Source organism: Crocodylus siamensis, chromosome 4 (genome assembly GCF_052110815.1).
Source record: "Crocodylus siamensis isolate JL-2025a chromosome 4, ASM5211081v1, whole genome shotgun sequence".
Lineage (NCBI taxonomy): Eukaryota > Metazoa > Chordata > Crocodylia > Crocodylidae > Crocodylus > Crocodylus siamensis.
In genome coordinates this window covers 75,000,210-75,018,909 of record NC_143398.1, presented here as the reverse complement: position 1 = coordinate 75,018,909, position 18,700 = coordinate 75,000,210, and the positions used below count along the sequence as shown (strand labels likewise).

Here is an 18,700-nt window from a genome sequence, read left to right as displayed (position 1 = left end):
CTGGCAGGTGAGAGTTAGGCAAGGAAGCCTTCTGCGGTGGGATTAGGAAGCTGAAGGATTCCTAATATTCCTGCCAGGACATAAAGCTTTCTAATTTACCACTTCTATTAATTTTTTTACTTGAGATTGTGCATTGTGAATGAACACCCATTCTCGTTTTGAAGCAACAACTACAGCCTACTGAAGAGCTGATTATAATATTGTCTCTTAATCATAACTAAACATGTAGCCGTATTGGGTATCTGTTTTGATAATACACATTCTCTTAGATTCCCTTACGGTGTCTTTGTTTGTCAGGAGACTGAGGTTATGGACAGATATTACATTTAATGGCTTTAAAAGGGGAGGGGGAATTAAAGCACAGGAATGCATATCCACTGTTACGCTGTTACTATTCATCTGCATGTTACTGTAGCACTACATACAAGCTACAAAACTAATTTTAACCCTGAATGAAACAAACTATAAATAACAGTTACATCATAACAAGCTGTACAGAGTACTTTTGGTGCTGATACTGTTGTTACATCTGTCTATACCCTGAGTTTAGTTTATGAAGAGTTCTGACACAAAGAATACTTATTTGTGTGTCCTTCATATTTTAACCCATTTATGAAACTAGTTTATGACGCCAATTCTTAATGCTGAACCTTCCTTTTTGAATTCAAGTCAATGTATCTCTTATTTTGTTTGTTTTGTCTTGAATACATTGTGTTTTTAATTATAGGTATTACTTATATGAAACCTGTCTCTTATTAAATATATAAAATCCCTTATCCCAAGTTTAAAGACCTTGCACTCAGGTTTTTCAGATTTGTTTCTAGGGGGTAATTTTTTTGGTAACAGAGAAAATATAAAAAGTTGAACTGATATGTAATGATAAACAATCCAAGTAGTTTTAATACATTGAAATTTACTGCAACCCCTGTAGTATGCCAAACTCATACTATACAAGTTGGTATTTTGGGACCCAATAAAAGATTCAAATGCTAATACAGTAAAGCTAAAAACTGGAACTTAACTTCTAGATTAGTATTTGTTTTGGTATCAGTTGTGAATTTTAGTTTCACAGGTAGTAGGAAATTCTTCCATATATATTTTTATAAATCATACATTTTCAACCGATTTGTAAACACAGTTTTTCTTATATTTTTTTCCATGAGATACTGAACAGGTGAGTGAGTCAAGAAACAGAGTTGCTAATGATGGAGCACAGTTGAGACTTGTTTCTGCTGGTAACACTAGTAGATCATACTGAGGTTCCAAAATTGATAGAGCATTGTATCTCTGGTGGGATAAACCACCATGAAAATAGTACTGTGGAATGCAGGGCTAAAGTATACGAGTGCGCTATATTACTACTTTATAATACCCTTTAAAACATGTCTCAGTTTTGTTATCTACAGAAATATTTGCTACATTACCTTTAGGGACTCAGGTGTTAGCTTTAGCTTATACATTAACTTCTTTGTGCAGTGTTTTCTCCTTATCACGGGTAGATACCTTCAACTCCTTACACGTTCTTGGCCTTTTCCTCACACATCAAAATCATACAGACATCCTTAGTTAAGCGTCACCCTCAGATAACTGCCCTCAGTCTCACTAAACAGTGAGACGGGGGTCCTCCTCTTTGGGACTCTCACTTCACAAGGCACATGCACTTTTCCAGAAGAGCAAATTGCCTTTTTTTAGTATTCTGATTCAGAGGCTTCGGATCGTATGCTGTCTAAGATATGAAAACCTTTGTTTAACTGATGAATTCCAGTCTCCTTAGCCTCTGACCAAGGCAGATAGTTCTCCATGGTAGAATTTACAGGGTTTAGCTGGTTGGCTTTTTGTTTTTTGTTGGGGTTTTTGTTTTGGTGTCAGTTTGAACACCTCTTTAACTAAAGATAAAATGAAAGGTAAGTTTTATTGAGGTTGCCTTTAAGATACTGATACTTAATCTGAAAAATATTCAATTTGAAATGAATATGATGACATCTGGAAAAGAATATAAACACAGTTAGAAACATTAACAATACAAGTAATATTTATTAAAAATATGTTCAATAGCTTAGACTAAGGCATGTTAATAATCTAAATCTTACCTATACAGCACACCTAATGCACCTGAAGATGACATCCCAAATCGATATTCCCGAACCGACAGGACAGGATATAGCAGATGCAGCAGGGATGCAAATTCTTCTGGGAGCTCTGTACCAAACACTGTTTTGGAAAAGAGAATTGAAGAACTTGAAAGGGTAAATACAAACCTATGATGTTTTAGTTGCAAAGTGAAATATCTTTTTAAATTCACTGGAAAGATAATAAGTATCAAGTGATCATATTAAAGTACTGTCAGCTCTTTATGAATAAAAAAAAGTATGCAGAATCACATTGACATTTTTATTATCGCAGATGTTAAATTCTCATGTTAAAGTATAAGGGAGTGATACTAAAGGTGATCCTATCAGACCTGTGCATCTGTTCACTTCTTAGACTATGAAACATAGTCTAAATTCTGAATAACCCTTTTTTTTTCAGTTTACTGACAGTTCACAGAAACAGTTGTTGCAAAATGACCCAAATGGAAGACTTTTTAAAGGATTTTTTCCATCTATGTGTATTAATTAAATTAATTTTGGTTTGAATTCAACATGTAGAATTCACAGTTTGAATTCAGGGCCTCAGAATAAAACATTTAATTCGTATTTTGAGCATTTTGAAATAATGTACAAGTATGTTCACCATATTTTTAAACTATTTTCTAGAAACCAGTGTGTAATTGTGTAACAGTTCTATGTTTTTGAATCTACATTTTTTAATCAAAAAACAGTTTCTGCTGAAAAAATGTTATCCAGCTTTATTCCTGGCCTTCCTTGCTCCCTCTGAAATTATTCATATACATAGCCTGCCAAATACTTTTGCATCTTGGTGGATGAGGGTTGGTAAGTAAATGTATTGCTCAAGGAAGACCTGATTTTGGAAAGTTTGGAAATAAATTACTGAAAAGCAATTATGCTTTTTTTTTCTTTTTCTTTCTTTTTTCCTTTTTGATTTAATAGGGAAGCCTGATATAACTGAACTTGCCCTGTATACTTCCTTTCCAAAATCTCCCTTTTTCCAAAATAACCTACAGCCAAAACAAAGGAAAGAGGAAGGAGAGAGTTTAAATAGGTTTTTTATTTAACCTATTAGGCTCATAAATAGATCTAGGTCTGAGATTTTGGGGCCAATACCAATGGTCAATTTTTAACAAGCCATTTCAGCTGATACTGATCTGATTGCTGATATGCAGGTCCAGCTGGTCAGTCTGTTGTGGGGGAAGGGGCAAGGGGGGAGGAAAGGGGATTGGGAAAGGGCAGATGGAGGGAGTGGGGCTGGGCTGGGGAGGAGGCTGCACAGCCAGGGCTGAGCATGGGCTGGAGCCACAGGAAGCTCATTTGGGGAGCAGGGGGTGGCTCCCACCACTGCATGCACCTTGGGAGGGCATGGAGGGGCGTGTGCCTCTGGATCAGCTCATGGGGCAAGGGTGGGCTGTAGCTATAGTCTAGGGCTGGGGCAGCACCATGCTCTTCCTGGTCGGGGCTGGGCCAGGCTGCACTTGGGGTGGGTGGTGGCTGCACTGGGAGCGGGACTACACCAGGGGCTGCAGCGACACCAAAATTCACCATAGTCCCGCTCCCAGTGCTGCCACCACCTGCTCCGAGCACAGCCCTGGCTCAGCGCCCTGCCAGGAAGAGCTCAGCACCACCTGGTCCCAGCCCACCCTCGCCCCACATACAAATCCAGGGGCACATGCCCCACTCTCCCTCCTGGGGTGTGTGCAGCAGCGGGAGCCGTTACCCCTTCCCTGCGCCCCCTGAATGAGCCACTCGCTGCTCCATCCTGCACCCTACTTCAGCCCCAGCTTCACTCCCTCCCTCACTGTTGGGACCTCAATCTGCACCACTCCATGCCTCTTCCCTTACAACAGACTTACCAGCTGGACCCGTCTGTTTTCCACAATGTATGTTGTGCGGTGGCTTCATACATGCATGAGGTATTTATCAGCCACATTATTGGCCATATCAGCTTAAAAAAAAAGCTAATTTCTGATGCTGTCAATTTTTCTTATATCTGTGCTGATCTGATATGGAACCAATGTATCGGTGCACCTCTAGAGCCTACACATGAGTCTATTCCACTTTGCTTGAGTCCCTAAAAAAACTGTTAGTACAAAAGGTGGGTGGGTTCTCCTCTACTATAATTTTTGTGATTCAGTCTTAAGGGTCAAATGACAGTGTATTATAAAAGTAGAAACATTAATGGAATTTTAGGTTTTGAGCAAAATGGAATGAACGTGGCCCCTGAAGCCTGATTTGCTGGATTTGTAATGTTTGTGTGTCAGTTTACTGTTCATATGACAGACTTTTAGTTCTCTCTCCTGTCTAAGCCCACAGATCCTTCAATGAGTCTTCAATCCTTTGTAGTTCAATTTAGTAAAACAGTTCTGTGGCTCACAATTCTTGGATAAAATTCTGCCTTCCCTGGTGCACATCAGTGTAGTAACATTAGTAGCTAATATTTTCATTTACATACTTTTCAGGTCACCTTGTGGGTTTAGTGCTTAAGTGACATACTTGTTAATGTCAGTTCTGGAAGTTTATCACACTAGTGGCTTATCAGAGAGTTTTGTTCTAGATTTAACAGACCTGTCTGGTCTTCAGGCTGCAGTGACCTGAAGACTCAGGATCTGCAGACTTGAATATCTGAAGAAAAGACATTTCAGGATAAAAGCAAACTTTTCCTTTTAGAGCAAACTAAAAACTGTTTCTTAAAAACTAATTTTAATCCTGTTAATATAACTTACAGGAACTAGCAAAGGAGAAACAAGAAAATGTGAGATTAATGAAGATGACACAAGACAAGGAGGAACTGATTGGGAAGCTGAAGGAAGAAATCGATTTATTAAACAGAGTAAGCATATTTTATGTTATGTGTTACCCCAAGATGAGAAGAGCCTCCAAATTTCCTGCCTCTTCTTATTGTTCCCAACTTCATTCATTCTTTTGGGGAAATAGGCAAGAAATTGGGTGTTTCTGTTTTATGTGTTTTCTGCCCCCTTGCTGAAAATTTAAACCAGACTTAGGAGGCTGCTGGAGCATGGCAATTGCCACACTTCAGCAGACTCGATTAACTGAGCTGGAATTCCAGTGTATCAGGGCAGGCTCCACGCTTGTGCATAGGTGCTTTGTGTGTCCAGTTTTAAGGTACAATAAGACTTCATTGTTTCTAGTGTCCTCCCCAAGAGCAACACAAACTTCATGGCTTTCTTGAAGATTAGGTTCAAAGATTGTAAGGGGCTGGAAGTAAGATTGTAAGTACAATTCATAGATTGTAAGGGGCTGGAAAGGACCTCCCAAGATCATTGGGTCCAGCTCCTCTGCACTAGGCAGGAAAATCAAATGGGGTAAGGTGACCATCCAGTCTCTTGAAGATTTCCAGGGCAGGTGACTGAACCACCTCTGGAGGGAGTTTATTCCACAGTCTGGACACCCTGACTCTGAAGAAGTTTTTCCTAGTGTTAAGCCTGAAACAGTCTTCCAGGAGTTCGACGCACAATTAGGCAAAGCGTTTGTTGCCAAAGATCTATCTGTAGCCAGGCATTCTTTTGGAACATCTTTCAGTTTGCCTGTGGCGTCTGGGAAGTCTAGTAACAGTTGTTTTAAGGTCTCACTCTCGGTAGAAATAATTAGGTCTTCTTTTTGAGACTTGGCCTTACATGGGGGACCTCAGTTGAGCAAAGGCTCTGCTCAGGGAATGAATAACTGCTGGAGAAATTCAAGAACAGTGTTGTGTTTGGGACTGAATGAAGAAACAGCATCATTACAATTAGCAGTAGGACTTGCACAGAATCATGAAGGACTTGCACAGAACAGAGGATTATCCCTATGGGAATAGACAAGGCACATAGTACTTGGGGGATCATGGCAATGCATATGCTGTAGGTGCAGTTATTTTTTTTCACATTAAGGCATGCCAGCAAGCCCTCCGTTGTCACTAATACAGCACCACAGAAGGTCTAGTGGCAGATCCCCTAACTTCTTTCAGACCTCTAACTTGAGTGAAGCCTTCTTTATATTACCAAAACCAGTGCTTTTTACCTTTCTCTTCCTTTTCTCTACAGCAGGAACTGTAGTACTAACTCAGCTCCAGTAGCAGCACAAGCAGAAGAGGAAGCCTTATTGATCTAAGCAAAAATAAAATTATTCAACCTGTGGGCTGTTTGAAGGTTCTGTATTTGATGAAGCCAAACCAGTTTTAACTGTAATTTCCCTCCTGCTTAGTACCTGTTTTTTAAAGCATGCAATTGCATTCCCCAGAGAGCTCTCAATTTCGGGAATCGTTTGGCTACCTATCCTCTCACAAATGTGTCTCAGAAACCTTCTCACTGTCACTGACTAGGGCTGTCACTAGGATCTGGCTGCCACCACTGAAGCTGTCCAGCTCCAGGCTGGATCTCTAGAGGCCATAGGCTGCCAACCCCTGCTCTAAGGGAGTCTTGCATAGCCCTCTGCTAATATGCTATGGTTGTCCATCTGGTGGGAAAGGGCAACATTGGGCAAACTAGGCAGGAATCAATATGACAAACATGAATAGATAGTGAGGAATCATGTAGGGTTATTATGTTGAGGTTTGGGAAGGGGAGGAGGTTTGCAACAAGACAAAACACAAACCACTGTGAGTTCTCTTCCAGGGCAGCAGTAGATTCTCTTTTTTTCAAGGACAACAGTAGCTTCTCTGTCCATCTTGAAGACATCTACATTTAAAGAGGATTTTTTTTCCCTGTACCTTCCTCTATTTGTCCCCAGACTGGGGGAATACAGAGACAGAGTCCTAGTTCAGTTCTGTCCAGGGAAGTTAGAACTCATGGGAAAATTGCCAAACTGTACAAGTCATGCCACTTACCTCAAAGGAGGAGTCAGATTCAGCCCGGGCATTGGAGATCTGAGCATTGCTATTTCACGAGTTCAGGTGGTTTGTTGACCTCTAAGAAACAGTCAGACCTTTCCTGCTGTGGCCATAAGTGGAAAAGATTATTCCTGTTGGCATGAGAAATTCATGAAGCCGAATAGAGATGTCTTAGGACCCTTGTTTGTACTGTAAGTCCTTGGAACTTTACTTCTTCTGCATTAAACTAGGGCTGACAGCAATTCCTGCTTAATATAAAGTGTAACATAAAACAGTATTTATTTGTTTTTTTCAGAAACCTTGTTAATATAGGGCAGGGGTCAGCAGCCTATGGCCCGCATGCTGGATCTACCCTACAAAGGTTCAATTTGGTCTGTGTTTTATGAACAGCTTAAACAGTTTAAGAGAAGCTTAAACCAGTATTTCTCAACTGGGATGTGGCATCCCAGTGTGTTATGAATGATGTTGCAGCCACAGCACTGCAAGTAAAAGTGCTTCACATGCCTTGTTCACAGACAAACTGGAAAGGGTTGTGGCACGTGTGCGCATGCTTCTGCTCCTGTTAGGGTTATTTGAAAAGCCAGAAGGGTGTGAGACATTTCCATGTTTACCACATGCCTGTTTCCAGGAGACATCATGCAGGGTCTGACCAGGAAGTGCTGTGGCAAGAGTGGGCTGCTGGGCTGTGCCAGACTCCTCCCAGGGGTGTGAGCCCCTGGATCTGCGTGCCGGATGAGAGGAGACTCATGCTGCTGCAGCCGCCTGGGACAGACAGCAGCAGCAATCTTGTCCAGTACTGGGTGCAGCTCGTGCCCAGTGCCAGTCCCATATGGGAGAGGCAGCCTGAACCTCCTCGTCTGAAGCGGAGAGCTGCTGGGCTGTGCCAGACTCCTCTCGGGGGTGCGAACTCTGGGATCTGCGCGCTGGATGAGAGGAGTCCCAGGTGGCAGCAGCAATCTTCTCCAGTGCTCCTCTTCTCCAATGTGCAGATCTGGGAGCTCACACCCCCGGGAGGAGTCCAGCACAGCCCTGCTGCCCTCCTGAAGGTGCAAACTCCCAGATCCGTGCACCAGATAAGAGGAGGCTGCCACTGCCGCCAAGTTTCCAGACTTTTGCTTTGAACAGTTTGAGGTTAAGTTACCCAGAAACCCCTGCACCTAGCTCCTTGAAACTTGGCAAGCTTCATGCCCTGAGAAGGGTCTACAATCCTTGCAATTTTCATCCAAATCAGGCAAGAAATGACGAAGTTTTAGGCATTTTTAGGATTCCCCATTATAACCTGTGGGCAAAACGTTGAAACTTGTCAAAACAGTGAAACAGTTTTGATGAAACGAAATGGGACAGCGCTTCAAAATGGAACAAAATGATTAAGTGAAACACTATCCCTTCAAAATGGCGAAACAGATGTCAAAGTGAAATGATGTTTTTTTGCACAGTCCTACTGCCCATCCTTAGTAAAAGGACAGGGTGACTGACTATGTGCTACAGAAGCATTAGATCTCAATTTCATCATTTGCTTCCTTTAAACCTAAGGGACAATGTTTCCCCTTTCCATCTCTCTATCAAGGTTCTCTTTATCAGATTCATATCAGTTAGGAAAATTACTGACCTTCATGTCCTTAAGGTTGCCTCCGTTTCTTGTAGACTCTCTTAAAAACAAACTGATTCACTGGCTTTCTCTTAAATAATAGCATGATAGCTGTTTTTTCATCTTAACCAAACATGGATGTGCAGCAGCCAACTCAGAGTAGTGAATATTCCTTGCCAGCATCTGGAGTTCTTCTGAGCTCTATATATTTGCACTATTTCCCTACTTTGTTTTCTTCCACAAAGCCCTGATGTTAATCAGGCCCTAGTGAAATGGTGAAAAGAATGTTATTGTTATAATGCCTAATGTGTTATTGGTCGCCTCTCCAAACAGTCCGAGCTGTAACGATGGGCTGTCGGCTTGCATTCAGACAGGTGCCACTTTGAGAAGTTTTCATCAGTCTAGCTGAGGGGTGGGCAAAATGGTGGATCCGTCTGGTGGCCGGACTCCGTTTCTCAGCAGCCTGTGCCAACATCACTGTGCCCGGTTTGCATGAAGACAACAGGAGGGACATGGCCATGACAGCATGGGGCCAGAGTTTACATGGAGACCTGCCCAAGCTGCGCTGGCAGGGCACATGGCTGGGTGGTGAGCTGCTTTGGAGCTGGGGCCCGGATTTTGCAGCACTGACAGCATGGTCTGGAGCTGGGCAGAACTGTGATCCACTGCCTGCGTGCTCCCGGCAAGGGCGTGCAGGGAGCAGATCATGGTTCTGCCCCGTTGTCCTCACACCTCAGGCAGGGGTATGCAGGGACTGGATCACAGCTCTGCCCCAGGTCCGGCCCATGCTGCCAGTGCTGCAAAATCCCTGCCCCAGAGCAGCTCCCTGCCCAGCCACGCACCCTGCCAGTGTTGCTTCGGTGAGTCTCCATGAAAACCCTGGTGCCGTGCTATCACAGCCCGACCATGAAAAAAAATTAAGGTTATTAAAGACCACAAACTAATGCTCTCCATGAAGACTGGCTATAATGACATGGGCGCATGCTGCTGGGAAATGGAGTCTGCCAGGGGCCAAATCCAACCAACAGGCTGGACTTTGCACACCCCGGTCTATCTACATCATTGGTGAACCTTTATGAGTGTAAAAGGCTCTTTTCTATGTTCTAGTCATTTCTAAGTAAATATTTTTAAAAAAAACAATGCTTAATACATTTTGATAAATTAAGCACATTTTAATATTTTAATCCAAAGTTTTGACTGAAAGGAAGCAGGTCACAATAAAGTTTCCAGACTTAAGGTGCTCTTACGCTGACAGCCACTGGAAAAGACCACTTGTAAATAGCATTGTTTCATTGCAAATGAATAAGATTATTTGATGTACGTCTGCTACCTTTTTTAAAAGTAAGGGATAAAATGGTTCATAAGGTATACAGATATCTGAAAGGAAAGTCATTTGGAGACATCAAAATGTTTGTTATCTTAGTTCAGTTTTGGAATAGTTGGGAGTTGGTCACTGAGTTATTACTGTAATTAAAGTTGTGTGTTTGGAGAGAGCATATCCAGTGAGGATTTGCAATCCTATTAGTGTCAGTTATGTAGTCATTTTTCCCTATTGGTATGTGAAACCTAAACTTCTCTGCCACTTACTCTTTCAGTAATAAGCATAAATTTAAACCCAGAATGCAATTCTTGATAAGAAACTTTTACATTCTGCAGTGGTAAAAATCACCTACATATGTGAATCCATTATTTCTTTAGATATTTAAACTGCAGCCGGTTGTTATTACTGGATTGTATTCAAGTACCTCATACTTCTAGCAATCTTTGGAATGTTATTTTTGCAGCATACACATTCCACAATATCATCCTATTTTATTTTTAGGTAAATTTAAAATATTTTTGTCCAAAGGCCTTAAAACAGATGGTTCTAACAGGCCAAAATTCTGTTATCTATCCATTTAGTTAAAGCAAGTTTAAGCATAAAACAATGAAAAACAAGAGCTAAATTTAAGTCATTTTATTGGAAAGGTACTTCTTTACAGTTTACCCAGTATATCTTTTGCTGGCACAAGCTTCCTAATAGTGAAAGCAGTCTGCATTGCTTAAAATAATAGAATCATATACTATTGTAACCAGTAAATTCAAGTGACCATGTTTATATATCATAATATACATGATGAAATGTCAGGTTCATATTAAACCTCAATTAAATCTCTTTTGCTGGGAAGGCAGCTATATTTTGACCTCTGCTGTTAGGCAAGTAACACAGTCTAGTTGTAAGTAAAACATTCTATATTATCTGCTACATTTAAAACAAAAAAAAGGGAAAAAAATAAACTAAGGAAGAATTGCAAAGGGACTGCAGTATGGCTTTGGGCACCTACAGCTAAAGCCATGTTTTTTGATTGGCAGGGTAGGACTTCTACTGATGTCACAGCTAAGCACCAACTCCCAGCTTCTGGAATGAACACACCAGAAAAAACAAGCAAATGTGTGTTATCATGATGTTAATTAATTGTTTAAAATCTAAGGGAGTTAGAGAAAGGGTGATTTCCCTCCTTCTGATTTGCAGGCTTTCACTCCAAAGCAGCCATGTCTTATCTCATGTCTGCCCTGTCTCCTTCACCAGGCTTTTCCCACTTCCAACACAGCATTTCCCATATCTTTTCTCCTACCATTTTACACTATCATCCCTTTGTCATTTCTTTTCTCTCTTCTTCTTTTTCTTTCTCCCCCCAGTTACAGCAAAAATGAATTGAAAGGCAGCTAAGGTAAGTGTTAACCACAACAGCTGAGATGTGGCTGCACTGTTTCTCAGTTTAATTTCATGGCAGGACACAGAAGGATAGCATAGGGAGAGAAGTAAAAACGAAAAGTGGCACGTTTTAAATGCCACATTTATGGATGGTTGCTGTTCTTAGAGCATTAGTTTGTGGCCTTAAAAAACCTTAATTTTTTTCTCGTATTAGAAGAAACCTAACCATATTTATAATTCAGGAACTTATCAATCTAACTTTAATCAACACTTTGAACAGAGCCTGAGATGTTTTTTTTTTTAATTTGTTTCTAATAGCAAAGCAAGTCAGATTTTTCATGAGAACTGCTGATGCTGAACTTAAATTATAAATTATTGAAACAATAAGCTACATAATCTATATTTAATATGTGTAAACATACAGACATAGTTTGGGGAGTGAAAATACCAATATCTCATTAATGCATCCAAGTAATGACCTGGTAACTTAATCATATCCATTTTCTCCTGGCTTTTTGATGTATTTGTTTCTATTATATTTTCAATGTTTATGGTCTGTTTCTATTCTGAGGAAGTTTGCACTTGGGAATTCAGTATTAATGGGCACGTTTACATGAGACACTGTGTCCCCTTAGCAACAAGCTACGGTGACATAGCTCATCGCTTCAGTGACATAGTGCCTCGGCAACTTACTGTGATGCTGCCACTACTGCCCGGTAGCTGGCTGCTGCTGCACAGTAGGGTTGAAAATGACCCGTGTGCCGCTGGGACTGAGGAGTACCAATTGCGCAGTCAGGGGCACGTGTAGATGCGCCCAAAGTGTTGTAATGCTAGGAGTATTAGAAAACATAAATGTTAACTGTTTTTCTTTTATTAGTCCTTTGGAAATGTAGATTATGTAAACCAGGAACTGTTTGTCCTTGTCTGTAACCTCTTGGTTTTAAAAAATGTGTGTTAAATTCCCAGACTTTTAAATTATTAATTTAAGGATCCATCTTTACATCCTAAGAATGCTGAGTGTGTGTTTTTCTTCTTTATTTTTCAAAAGGATCTAGATGATATTGAAGATGAAAATGAACAGTTAAAGCAGGAAAATAAGACACTCTTAAAAGTTGTTGGACAGCTGACAAGGTAGAAGATTCAAGCCTCAGTGAGGAGAGAGATTTAAAAACTACTGATTGTATGTTATGGTCAATATTATAATAATACTTCCTATGTTGCAGTATGTTGAAATAAGTGTCTTTATATTTATTACTAGAAAACCAGATGGATGTTTATTTTCATAATGGTCTCTATTTTGCTCAAGGAAATGGCATCAATTTGTGTAGATTTTTAACCTTACCTGTTACATCAAGAATAATTAACAACGTTGACATCTTTCAAAATACTAAATCCATGATGGTTATATTCGGGTTTTGGATCCTCAGATTATATATTGTCAAGTCACAATATTTTAAAATCAGAGCACCAAGATCACTTTTGGTCTATGTGGGTATATATTTTTTCTTGAATGCAAAGAAAAAATAGAAATAAGCTTTGTTTACATAGATCCAAAATATATATTTTGGGACCTATTTGCTTTTTGTTTAAACAGCTGTAAAGTGCAGATGCCTTATTACTGATGTGTAACATTTTGCAGATTGTTTTGTTCAAAAAATCTTGTATGTTGAGATTTTTTACTATGTTGGAAAGACTGAGAATGGTGGTATAGCAATTTTCTTCTATACTAGGGGAGGGGAGATAAGTTGTTTTCTAAAAACTGTTTCAATAAAATACCTACCATTATTAACATTAAGGGTTTTTTAGTACCGTACTTAAGTTATGCACTATAATATATCACAATGCTTTTGCTTTAACACCGAAATGCAAGCTTACTATCCTATAGTAAGTTTGTTTTGTGTGTTTAGAACATAAACAAAGCCTGGAGCTTTCATTTTTGCAGAAGTATTACAACAATTATTTAAATCTACCTATTTTAAATTGTTTAACGCTCATAATAAATGTGAGTAATGCTTTTGAAAGCTGTGATAAAACTTGCTCGTGTATTTAACACTAAAAGGGAACTTTCATAAATTATTCAGGCCCTTCCAGAACATTTAATGTATGAAATACAGAAAAATTCAGCCCTGGTTGAATAAAAGCTTGCTTATTCACTTAAATTAAGCCACTTACAACAAAACTACTACTTCATGGTGCAAGATGGCATTTTCATTGAATATAAAGCATTGACTTCTGTTGTGCCTTGGACAGACATTACATTTGTGGCGCAGCAAAAGTCAAATGGACACACGTGTATATACCCTGCAGCACAGCAGAGATTGACACTACAAAAATGGTACCAACTTCACAGAAATGATCTGGTTTGAAACAGAAACTTCTCTGCAGCTCTGTGTTTTATAGTTCTATGTGTAATGTGATCAGGTGCATGTAGTGCTATGTGGGGGTGGGTGGGGAGAAGGGGGCAGGCTCTTGGTCCCCTCACATCACATTCTCCCTTCCCCTTTCTGCTCTGGGGTGGGGATGGGGGAATGGAGAGCATCTGATTCCCTCGTAGACCACCAAGATCTGGAGTTGCACCTCCGCTCACCGCACTGAGCTGTCACAGCAGCAACTGTTTGGAGACCCTGCTGCAGCTGCTGATGCTGAGACATTGGGGACAATTGTCACTCCAGTGGCAGAAAGACTGCCAGGGCAGTGGGCTTGCAACAGCTCTCCAGGGTGGGGGCTGTCAGCATCTGGTGTTGTCTGTCATAGGGGTAGTCACAGGGGTAGCAATGGTTCTTCTCATCAGTCTCCCTAGAAGGGTGGCAAGCTGTCAGGTAGCGTGCTGCTGTCATTGACATAGCAGTTCATTGCCTGCCATGGGAGGCTGACAGCCTGCCTAGTCCCCTGGTCCCGGCAGAGGAGAAGGCAGGCTCTCAGTGATTGGGGTTACTGGCAGGCTGCCCTGGGGCCTGGGGAAGTGAGGAAGCAGCCTCCGCTCAGCCTCTAGCTGGAGAGCATGCCTTTGGTGCAACTCACCGTCCCCTCCCTTTTAGCATCTTAAAATGTCAACATATGAATAAGTTAGGCTGGCCATTGACTGACATTTGCCCACAGCTTTCTTTTTGAATTAGAAACTTTTTATGTTTAATAGTATTAAGCAATTCTTGAATTTTAAATCCAGGACTTGCTACTTGTATGATGGATGTTTTCTTTTTGCTCTGTGTATTAAGTAGTTCTCATCGGTTTTTATATTCTAATGAGACAGCATTAATGTACCTCTGTGTACATACGCATTTACAATGCCCAGCCTAATCTTAGAAATTCCCATAAATTGCACCATAAAGACCTGATATTCCTTAGCTGATAACCCCAAAGATCTTGTAAGATTTCTGGAAGGAGGTCTTTCAATCACTGAAGTACTTTATGGTAATTTGCAGTATTATTTGGCTCTTGTGAGAAGTTTTTTAGTCTGTTTCTATAAAATGATATGTTGTGTAGATTGCTAATGGTTGTCTAGCCATTACCTTTTAACTTAACAAGGGTATAGTTAAAATCAACTGAAATATAAAGCAAGCTTTTATTCTAAGAAATGTTATGGGGATTGTATTAACTGCCCAAGCAAAAATGCTCTTATTGATCCTGAATGGTTGACTTTTCCTCAAATGCAACTGTTTACTACAGGACTGTTAAGAATAAATATAAATTATGAAGATTTAAACATCAGGGATATCCAAATTGAGCAATATGTTAAGCCCTAGAGTGAAAACCTACCTCATATGCACTGTTGTATGTTTCCTAAGATCTGGCTATTTTTACATTGAAGATAACATGCAAGAGGTTTGGAGGATCACTAATATTCTAATACAGATTTTGCAGATGAATTCCATGGGGATTTCTGAACATTCATCTCTTAAAAATCGGACCAAACTGCAGACTTAGCATATACATTTCTTTGTATTTTTACATAATGAATGACACATGACATGTTTTACAGTGGATGAGTTCCTAGGCTTTAACTGCATATTGTCCTGATAATGCAGTGCGATTTCTCCAGTAGCTCTGTGATTCTCAAGTACTGTTGCTTACATCCAAAGATCTGAAGCTTAACACAGCATGTTGAGGTTTGTTACCATGAATGATATACGTTTCTGATTTGGATTTTTCCCCAGATAGAAACTGAACAGCACATGCATTTATTGCCTTTTAAAAGAACTCAAGCAACTTAGTTTTCATTAAAAAATTTAGCTAGTCACCCTTCAGCTACTGGAGGTATTTTATTACCCCAGAAATACAGCCTATATTTTCAGATTGGCATTTTTCTATCTTTAAAGCAAACTTTCCCCCTTTCTATGATGAGGATTTGTATTATATGTTCAGATGTATATATTTTTCTTTAGATGTGGTTTGAAATGGGGAGTAGTATATTTGATATTAAGTGACCTTAAAATGGATTTCTTGGTAACAAGAAATGAATAGATAGCCTTAATGTATGAAACAGACTAATAGTTTTTCATTCAGCTATATAGAGAAATAGATGTAGTGTGATTGATTGTCATAAACATAATTCAGTATAAAGAACTTTGCATATAGTGAAAACCAACCAATTTTAATCTACATCAAGATGCATTTGGCTTGCCTAGTGTTATTGCAGTGCAGAAATTTCTTGGAGATCAAATTCCTTTGTAAAATTGACTGTCACTGTGCAACATGTAGATTTCAGCTATTATTTTGGAGCAAGTTCTGTAATCAAATAACTCAGTAGTAACAGTCAACTAGCTGATTATTGGGAACATAAATTAAGCAAATAAGATTTTTTATAAATGTAGGCATTTCCTATCAGCCTCTCAGTATTTCTTGAATTCAAGGACTCATCTTTATGAAGATGTCAGTTGTGTCAGTACATTTTCATCAGTATTAATAACCAAAACTGCTGGTGTCACAGACGAGAAAGATGGCCGTTCCCATTAAGAGAAACTGACAGGCAAACGGTGATTTTTTTAACTGATTCAATTCACAGTACCAGCCACCAAGAAGGAAATATTTTAAAGCTAAAATATTTTTATTATAAGTTTTCAAAAACAAAGTAGAAATTTGTACAAGTTAGCTACTAGGACACGTAAATTAACAGCAAGCTTCACTTTCACTACAGATCAATCAATTCCCAATCAATTTTGGTGTCAACGCTCCCTAGGGATCACTTCTTTGTTTAAGCATTTATGTAAAACCACTTATATGTACACAGGACACACGTGACTTAAAGATGCAATAATTGGATCAAGTTGTGATTTTAAAATGTGTTGACTTACTGTAAATCACATTATTTGTGTATCATTTCTCATAACCACTGTAGATGTACATTATTCTTTTGATGTAGCTTTGTTGCTATTATTTTTGGATTTCTGGTATACTGTTCAAGGGCTGTGGTTAAGCGGGATTTTTTTTCTGGCAAAATTGTTATAGTTGGGTTTTTCATTTAAAATTTTTTCATAGTCATAAGCCAGAGTCTTTATATACAGTCATTTTTAAAATATCAGTTTTATGCATTTTAAAAGTTGAAACATCACCTAATTTTAAGAACTAAATATCCATTTTATTTTTGAACATTGGATACTTCTGTTGTTTCCTATCTTACGATAACATCTGTTTCTAAAGTTATGTTGAGAGCCTTACTTTTGCAGGTAAAAAACATGCCTATTAATCTAACAATACAGACTGTGTGCCTTTTTATCAAAATAAAAACAAAATGATTTTTAATTCAGGTTTGGGATTATTTGTTTTCAAAGGAGATTCAATAGCATGTGCATAAAAGTAATTCACCCACATACAAGCATTGTGGGCTTTGTTTGTCAAAGCTGGGGAGTTCACAACGTGCTATTACAGTTTCTATCATTTTATACTGGATGGCCAGTTAAGACCCAGTGGCCGAAAACTAGAAATATCAGTTCAGGTGCAAGAAGACTCTTTTCTAGTTGCGTGATACAGTTCTAATCCCTCCAAACTTCAGTTACAGCCTCCTGATCAACTCTTTCCCTACATTCACTCTACCTCCCAAGACCCAAGTCATGATTTCCCTTCAACAGAAAGAGCTGGAAGCTGTTCACTGTGTAAACTCCCCCATGAAATGCACCCTTACCCGTGAATGAACAGACTGTACAGACTTCATGGTGCATTCATTCCTTTGGGATGCACATATTCCCTCTGCAAAAAGGGAAACCGTCCCAGTGTATACACTGAAACAAACTAAATGGAGGAAAAATGTGCATTGATATGGAGAGCCGTGTCAGGCCTTACGTTGTAAGCCAAACGTGTTAATCAGTTTAGTGCTGGTCGGCTTAGTGGAGCATTTGCACATTAAGGCAAAAAACCTCCTCTGATTGCCCCTCACCTGCACAACTAGTGGCTTGGTGAGCAGGGGATGGACAGGCTCCCTGCTCGCTCAGGGCAGAGCAAGTGCTGCAGCCCCAGCTCTTGGAAACCATGGTGCCTCCTGCCATCGTCCTGACTGAAGCAGAGCCAGCCAGGTCCTAGTGGGAGAGGGAACCACATTGCTCAGGCTGGACTCTGTTTCCCATTGGGAGCAGAGCCAGCTTTGTAGAGGTGGGGGTGGAAACTGTCACTTGAACCCAGCTCTGCTCTGCTCTGTCTGCTCTGCTCAGCCAGCCATGTCCAAGTGACGTGGTTCCCTTCCACACTCGGACCCAGATGACTGCACCCAGTGGAGAGTGGAGCTGGGTCCAAGTGGTGGCAGTGACACGGTTCCCTCCCCTGTTTGGACCCAGCTGGTTCCTCTCCTGCCGAAAGCAGAGCTGGTCAGAGGAAGCGGCGGTGGAAGGCACAGCAGGCCCACTGCCACCTGGGATGCTGGAAGACTTCAACCTCAGAGGAAAAGCTGCAGAGAATGGCCACAAATTAATAAAACTGGTGATGACATCACCTTAAGATGGCTGAAACAATGTGCTGAAACCACATACGCTAAATCAATCAATAAATAAAACAGTAGCAAAAATAGGCAGATTGGAAATAATCCTGTCCTGAAAGTGGGGTTACATTAAATTGAACAAAAAGGGCGTTTATGCTTGCTTCAGGAGGAGTGGGGGGAAATTGTCTAAAGAGCTGCTCTAAAGAGCCTGGACCATCACATGTAATCACCAGCCCTGCTCTGAAAACTGGCACTGGGAGCACTTCCAAGCTTGTCTCACAAGCTTTAATTAAAGTGCCCCCGCCGCCATTTTTCAGCACAGGGACACTGATGCTGGAGTCTGCTGGAGCACAGTAATTACCACACTCCAGCAGACTTGATTAATTGAGTCTGCTCCAACACGCAGCATGTCAGAGCAGCCTCACTGCACGTGTATTGGTGCCCAGAGTCCTTTAAGCCACTTAAAAGGTATTCACATGCAGCCAGTCCATGGGTTAAGAACTCCAGAAGCCACCTAAAGTTACTGTGTGACAAGGTCCTGAGTCTCAGAAAAATAGACCAAATCTTAATAAAC

The 18,700-nt window shown here is 40.3% G+C and overlaps 1 protein-coding gene across 1 annotated transcript in view; it reads left to right on the top strand.

The window, feature by feature from the left end:
• PAWR (pro-apoptotic WT1 regulator) overlaps window positions 1-16,961 on the top strand; it is a 125,622-nt gene extending 108,661 nt beyond the window's left edge. The window contains exons 4-6 of the mRNA XM_090042598.1: window positions 2,099-2,246; window positions 4,840-4,944; window positions 12,271-16,961. Of these exons, the coding sequence (XP_089898724.1) occupies window positions 2,099-2,246; window positions 4,840-4,944; window positions 12,271-12,357 (340 nt within the window). The 3' untranslated portion in view covers window positions 12,358-16,961. The remainder of the gene's footprint in view (window positions 1-2,098; window positions 2,247-4,839; window positions 4,945-12,270) is intronic.
• Window positions 16,962-18,700: the final 1,739 nt, after the last annotated feature.